Source organism: Solanum tuberosum, unplaced genomic scaffold, assembly GCF_000226075.1.
Source record: "Solanum tuberosum cultivar DM 1-3 516 R44 unplaced genomic scaffold, SolTub_3.0 scf00021, whole genome shotgun sequence".
Taxonomy (NCBI): Eukaryota; Viridiplantae; Streptophyta; class Magnoliopsida; order Solanales; family Solanaceae; genus Solanum; species Solanum tuberosum.
In genome coordinates this window covers 1,759,749-1,768,080 of record NW_006238947.1, presented here as the reverse complement: position 1 = coordinate 1,768,080, position 8,332 = coordinate 1,759,749, and the positions used below count along the sequence as shown (strand labels likewise).

General features: G+C 28.1%; 1 protein-coding gene across 1 annotated transcript; it reads right to left on the bottom strand.

The window, feature by feature from the left end:
- Positions 1 to 1,097: 1,097 nt before the first annotated feature.
- Positions 1,098 to 2,702, bottom strand: LOC102590712 (cytochrome P450 94C1-like). The gene has a single exon (XM_015306062.1). It carries the CDS (start codon positions 2,669 to 2,671, stop codon positions 1,181 to 1,183), a length of 1,491 nt encoding a protein of 496 aa, XP_015161548.1. The 5' UTR covers positions 2,672 to 2,702; the 3' UTR covers positions 1,098 to 1,180.
- Positions 2,703 to 8,332: the final 5,630 nt, after the last annotated feature.

Here is an 8,332-nt window from a genome sequence, read left to right as displayed (position 1 = left end):
TATATATATATATATATATATATGCACAAATTATGTTCATCCCATCACAATTTTAATAATCATAAAATGCTAATTAGCTTATTTCATCGATCACAATGCTTGATGATTTCGAAGCTTTAATTAGCTTATTTCATCACAACTCTCGATGATCGTGAAACTCTAATTAGCTTTCACTAAATTATTTTATATCTATGCCTCATGGTCATTTTTTTAATGACATATGCCACGATTAGAAAATTCATTTGAATCCTTCCAATAAAGCATCTCTAATTTTTTTTTTTAATTTCACTAAATTTTGTGGGGGAACCACCACATTAGGTCACTGATTGTACGTACATAAATTCAGAAAACCAGAATCTAACATTTTTAATTTTGAGTTTTATAACTATAAATATTACACAAACATAGCTTTGTCTTGCTTCTAATTTTTTATGTTGGACATTAGATTAATTGTCTGTTGTCCTATTGTTTTTTATTTAATAGGAGTAAGACTTTTTATGGCCTAAATTATTAAACTACCCTCCACATGTACACTACTCTGTTGTGTGTATTTCATTTTTAAATTCATAAAACACATGCTGAAATAATGGTTTTTCATGTGATTTTGGATTTATTATAATGGTGATGTAATTTTTTTAAATGTATTAAAATAAATACTGCATTAAAGAATAACATCGCTCCGGGAATAAATAAATAAACAATCAAGAGTTAAGTTTCAATTATGTGAATAAATCGAAAGAAAAGAGTTAAGTATCTTAGGAAGGATAAAACATATGCAAATTATCCACTATTCAAGAAAGTAGAGAAGCTACTTCTAGAAGATCAATCCAGGAGGGAGAACTCATAGATTGTAATTAATTACTAAAAGTGTGTTAATAGTACTTTTGTTTTAGTTTTTTAAATATGTAAAGTCTATTTCAAATAACTTGCAATTTATGTGTTTGAATTCATATTGACGTGTCACATGAAATGGGACGGAGGAATTGGGGTACTAGAAAACTTCAGTGCTAACTGAGTCCATTAATTAAGGACTACACTACAAAGAGAAGCATCTACAAATTCTTCATAGCTAGAAACTATATATGTATAAAAAAAAGTTGCATAAATAAGTTGAATCACATTGAATGAAATTGATACTACATACATTTTTCAACAAGCAAAAACAAGTTTAATTTCAAGATTAAGTAGTATTCTTAATTTCTCTCACAAACACTGGCAAACCGCCACGTAATGAGGCGGTTAAACCAGGAGAGAATCGAGGGATTTGGTGTGATGGATGAGCTAATTCAACGTTAAATCGTCGGAGGAATGAAAGAGCCATACTTTTAAGCTCAACAAGAGCCATTTCTTTACCCAAACAAACCCTTACCCCAGCTTGAAAAACTGGATACTTATAAGGGTTTTCTTGGAAAAAAACACCGTCTTTATTAATCCATCTCTCTGGTTTGAATTCTAAACAATCGACGCCCCATAATTCTTCCATTCTTCCCATAGCATAAGGATGATAAGTAACCCTAGTTCCCTTTTTAACAAAAGTCCCATCAGGTAAAAAATCATCCTCCAAACAAAACTTAGAATCAAATTGGATTGGAGGGTAAAGTCTCATACTCTCATAAACACATGCTTGCAAATAATGAAGATCTCTCAATTGCTCACAACTTGTGAGTTCTTGATTTAGTCCAAGAACTTCATTTGCTTCATCTCTAATTCTCTCAGCTACTCGTGGATTCTCCGCGAGTAGCCAAAACAAGCTTGTTGATGCAGATGCCACCGTGTCTCGTCCAGCTAAGAGGAAACTAATCACAATATCTCTCAAGTATGTCTCATTGACGATATCCCCTTGCATGAATCTTGATAGAAGATCCTTATGATTCGAAAACCCTAATTTTCTACGTTGCCTTATAACTTCTTGTGCTAGTATGTTGATCAATTTGATGGCTTTTTTCAACTTCCTTTCACTCCCTATGTTGAAAAATCTCTTGATTTTCCATACAATTGAAGACACATGCATAGCTCTTTTAGCTGATAATTGTGATGCTAAGTCAAAGGAAATAGCAAATTGTGAAATTGGAAGTGATAATTCCAAACACTTTGGATCTAATCCAAAGGAAAATCTACAAATACAATCAAAAGAAAATCTCCTAAAAACATCTTGTAAATCCAAAATCTCATCTTTATTATTAGCTACACAAGCTAATAATGGGATAAGTCTATTTTGGATTTCAGTGTTCATTACGTCAAATGCAAATGATCTTATTGAATTTCGTCTGAGTTCAAGACTAGCCATTTTCCTTTGAAATCGCCATAAATCTCCGTCCACGTTGAAGATACCTCTACCAAGAAAATCACCTAAGATTGTTGAGAAATTTTTCCCTTTTGGGAAATTCTCAAATCTTGTTTTGAGCATGTATTCGACATTTCTAGGGTTCGCGGTGATAGTGTTACCAAGAACATGGATATGAATTGTTCTAGTAGGGGATTTTTGAAGAAGATGAGTATACCAATCACATAAATTTGTGAATTGAGGGTACCAACTTGATGTTATGTAACATTGACAAATTTCACATTTGCATAAAAACTTTAGTCTAAGAAAATAGCAAAGGAGAAATAAGAAGAAGGAAAAAGAGATAATTAAGAGAAAAAAGAAAAGGAAATTAGTAGTAGAGGCCATGGATGATGAAAATACAAAATATTGGAGAAGAAAGGAGAGATATAATGAGTGATCAATATTACAGTAATTACCAAGAATACTTTTTTTTTTCAATTAATAAATCATACTTACATGACTAATATATACTAGATAACCCAATAGATATTACTCTCCCTGTCTCAATTTATGTGTCAAATGAAACTTAGAGAGCCATCTAAGTTCTTATATATTTTTTAAATATTTTAAATTATTAATTATTATGATTTATAATATTTTAAAGTAATTTTTAAATAATACTACATATTACTCTCTTTGTCCCAATTTATATGACACAAATAGAATTTAAAAAAATTCAAGTTTTTAATTATTGAGATTTATAGTACTCTTTACATCATTTTCAAATTTCAAGATAGAATTACTTTTTCCTAATTTATGTGGTACCAATGAAATTTCAAGAGTCCAATTTTTTGCGTTTAAATATTTAAGTTGTTAATTATCATAATTTATGGTATTTTTTTAATGTATTTTTCAAATATATAAAACATCAAAAAATAAATATGATAAACAAATTAAAATAAAAATTTGCAAAAAAAAAAAAACAAACTAAAATACCCTCAAGTGCTAAAGCAAGCACGTCGACCTGCTACCTACTTTGGCACTGAATTATTGTATGCTATATTCAAGTTTTTCACCTACTATTCTCTACATATATAATAGTAGAACAAGAAAAATAAAATTAAAAAAATGGCACCCCTCCCACCAAAAGAAGAAATAAATTGTCGATCTAGTATCTAGTCACCTAAAAGATAAGTATAAGTAATCATTTATGGTAATGAGATCATCAGTAACATGAAAAATAAGGCACATTTATTAATATACAATAATAAAATCGCAAAAGTTTGTTTACGGTTAGTATATATAAATTAAATCTAAAACATTTTTAATGCGTCTTTTTTATTTTGAATAAATTACTAAGGGAAGCACGTGGTATTATTCTTCATTATTTTTAGAAAAATATTAAGCAGTACACTCAGCAAATGCTATTTATTATTGATGGGGGCATGTTATCATGTTCCTTTAAAGTCAATAATATAACCTAAAAAAAGTACTACTATTATTTATATTTTCTAGCTAGGTATATGTGCTTCATTTTTTCCTCGTCATTTTTCTAAGCAAATAATATTCTCTGCATTTTAATTTATATGATAAATACACAAAATTTAGTAAAGAAAAATAAAATAAAACTCCTGACATATAAGATCATAATTCTTGATTTGCTAGAATGAGAAGTATAAAATTATTAATAAGCAATTTATGTTGCTTGAACTTTTTAATTATCTCACTCATGTTGACTGAAATTATTGTTGAGAAACTTTAATTTATTATCTTTTATTTCTTAGTTAATATTAATATTTTCTTTGGATTTCTGATCAATTCGAGTTTGCGTTATATAAGGTCCATTATATTAAAGGAAGAAGTATTTTCTGTTCAAATCTTTATTAGGGAAAATTATGTAATTACACAATTTAAGATAGTATAATCTTTAAGAAAAAATCCCACCATTTGAATTAATTGCAAAAGTCCTTTGTTTCTTTCTCGCTCTCTTAACATTTGGATACATCACTCCACCTCTATCAGATATACACTACAACCTTGTTTGTGTATAACGTATCTGATATAAATGTTATTGTTGATACATATATAACCTCAATTATTTCAAACCTAAATCGGTATAAATTTGGTTTATAGTTATGGATTTGATACATAACTTAGCTTATTTATCGTATACATAACTTATGTATCGTTTGCTATATATCGGGCGAAGAAGCAATGTATTTGCAGATTCTAAAATATTCGAGATAATTATATTGTAATTTGAGAAATTTTTGAGATGGGATGTAATTAATACCGAAATTGTTGAGGTTTCTGTACTTAATACTTATTATATTCTCAAGGTACGAGTCAGAAATGTCTGATTAAATATGAACATATTCCTATTTATTCATTCCATCATAATCTTCGACATAAAAAAAAACTTTAATTATCTTTAACTAAAGTATTTGTATCTAAGCCTTAAGATCATTCATGACATATGCCACGATAGTGTTTGCTAGAAAATTCATTTAAATCCTTCCTAAAGCATTTCTTATTATTATTATTTTTTTAATATTTCTTTTTAAAGTTCCAACTTCACTAAATTCTGTGGGGAACCAACATTTGGTCATCATGATTGTACATTAATTTAGAATTTAGGAACTAATCATACAAGATTCTTCACTATTAAAAAGATAATGATAATTAGTTTAACGATAATTACTTCAATTATGAATTTTGTAATACATTTAACAAATCCTAACATTTATGAATGGTGTAGTGGTGCTCTCACATTATTATTATCTTCTTATATATTATATATAAGGTAGGATTTTAAGTCTTCTAGGTTCCACTTTAATTAATAATGGTTTTCAGAGGATCTGATCAGGGTAGAACTAATATTTTTAATAAGTGGTTCAAAATCTGAAGAAGTAAACACACGAACTAATTGAAGGGAGTTCAACATCTACTATATATATCTAGAAAATAATTTTAATCATATATAAACAATAATAGTTTCCACCGAAGGGGATTCAGATGAATCTAAGTTATCTATTACTCCTATATCTTTTTTTTCCTCTTGTGTTGTTCAAATTAATTCTAACTTTCACAATATTAATTATATGATAGTGATATTAAATAGACAAACTGGATTAAATTTAAACGAAATAAAATAATCTAAATTAACAATGAAATGAATTAATGATCAACCCAAAAATAAAATATATGTTAGGCACATCAATATATAATACGTTTTTTTCTAGGGATCATTGCACGTTCTTACCATTATATTATATAGTTTTAAATTAAATATATTGAAATAAACCAAACATTTGTCGACAACATCCCACCTGAAATCTAGTGAAACTACATAATTTAATCTGAAATTTCTAATAATATAATTCAACAATTATTTCTTCGAGAAAGTTAAAATTATGTTTTTATTTTATTAAAGATAATGATATGCTATTAATATAGATTGAAAACAAGTTGTTTTCTTAATTGCATTTTTTATCCTTCCATTATTAATAAATTATAATTTTAATCTCTGTAATTTCTGACTAAGTGCATTTAACCTTCAAGTACTAATTGAAACATGCACTTTTAGTCCATTCACTTATAAATATTCACAAATTTTCAAAACTATATATTAATTGTTATATCATTTAATTACGCATGTGTTCACTTCGAAAGAATTGTTAAAATATTTCACATTTTTTATGTAAGGAATCAAAAAGATACATTTTAATTATTTGAAGGTATCGAATTATATATCACAAAAATTAAAATTAAAATGACAGAATACCTAAAAATCCGTTAAATTTAACATATTTTATTCAAATTCCTCCTAAACTATCAATAGTCTTCAAATAGTTAACCCAAGTTCAAATGCAATACTTAGAAGTAAAGTCAACTTGATGAATCATTTAAATGCACACTAATATTTTTTGTTAGGAGAGAAATAGCTAAAAGATTCCCATATATTTTTTAGACCCCCACTAAAGGGAGAAGCGTTCTTATCTTTAATTTAAAATTCAAACTCAAGATCGTTCATTATCTGCTATTGAATTGATTTAAACTAATTTATTTTTTATTTTATTTTTGAGTGGGAGAAACTTTGTAATCAAGAATTTAAATTATAAGCTAGCTACTAATTAATTTAGCCAAACAACATAATAGACCATCTACAGCTGTTTCATCCAATTACAACTAATTAAAGTAATTATAAACATGCTTTCAAATTTGTTCATCAATCCCTTTCCTAAAAATAATCATCATCAATATATAGCCACAAAGATATACATATCCATTAGGTCGGAAGCGTATTTAAGATTTAAAATTAATGAATATTTATAATAATCTCAAATTAGATTCAATTCAAATAGTAATAGATATTTAGCAGATTTTCTAACATATGTATAGAATCAAATAAAAGTTACTGCATTTACGTGATTTAGAAATTATGTATTTTATTATTACATTGATGTAAATATTTAATACAAATAATTTTTACCCTTAAATAGTACCCTATAAAGTGTAATTTTCTTTTGTTATACGTCTTATTGTTCTCAAATAATTCCAACACGTGAAAAAATGAAAAAAAGAATAATAGTTGTACCTTTTGGAGTAACTATTATTTTAATACAAATAATAAAAACTCTATTATAGTAATTAATTGTGTGCACCTCAAATGTAATAGCTTAGTCAGATCTCGTTGTTTCATAGCTTAGATCAGAGTAAGGTATCAAATGGTGTAGGGCTATTATCAGCTTGTACCATAAAGTATCGTATTAAATCTTCAAGAGTTTCTTATTTACACGCTACATTAACTATTCTTGATAACAATATTATTATTATCAAAGATCAATTAGAACATCAACTTCTCATGTCGATTTTATTTTTGGAGTAATTGGACACGTCATTTTCGTTATCACAAAGTTGTTTGTGTGAAATGGTTATACATAGTTGTCATTGATAAATCAAGTACTTTATATAATTACTTCCGTGTACTTAAGAAATTACTAGCTAAAGGGTGATCCAAACTAAATTATTCGATTAGTTTTAATTTATTTGTCTTTTTCTTCTTTTTTTAGTTGGATTATAGAAAAACGTTTACTTTCTATATTTTAATAACTTTTAAATTTCAATATTTTTCGTTTGTTTCGCCTTAATAACACTCCCTTGTAGGAATGATATGACATGTTTAATTTGAGACCACACACTGGCTACAAATTTGAAAAGAAGACAAATTAGTAACAAATAACTTGCGTCACTAAACAAAAAATTCATCACAAATTCTCTTTAACGATGTAATGATGACAGATATTTCTAATTAAAAAAAATCGTACCTAATTCTTTTTTTTTATATAGTAACTGTCACGACCTAGACTGTCGTGATTGACACTCACGCTAATCCTCCGGTGGGAGAACCATTACTCCAACTCAAACTAACAAATTTTATGAAGACTAAGACATTTAAAGACACGAAAGCAAGTTTAAATGACAATAAAAATGGAGTCCCCATAAACTCCAAAGGTTTAAATAAACTAGCCAAACTAATGCGGAAGAACAACCCCTAAAACCTGAAAGTCATTGTACCAAAACTCTACTAACGACAAGTCTAAGAACAAGGGGTACAACCCCGAAACTAAACAAACACCTTAAACAAATAGTCTGAGTCCAAAAAGAGTGGACTTAAACAAGAAAGATCCATGTCAGCCCGAAAGAACTAGCTCACCCTTGAATCCGGTCAAGCTCAATAGTCACCTAGCTAAGATCTATCAATAGCCGCATGAAGATGCCCTGTACTCAACAAAGAACAAGCAAGTGCAGTATCAGTACACAACCACAATGTACTAGTAGGATCACACGGCTATCCCAATAAGTGAAACACATGCAAGTAACCACAACATTATAAAACAGGCTTATACTGAACATATACAATATTAATAATCTTTTCAGGATCAATGTAGCATCCCACATTCTCAATAATACATATTGGTTATCAATTTAGAGCAACATACAGTCTTCCAATATCAATCATCATTAGATATGAACGTAATCATCACAAGTAGATACACAACACAA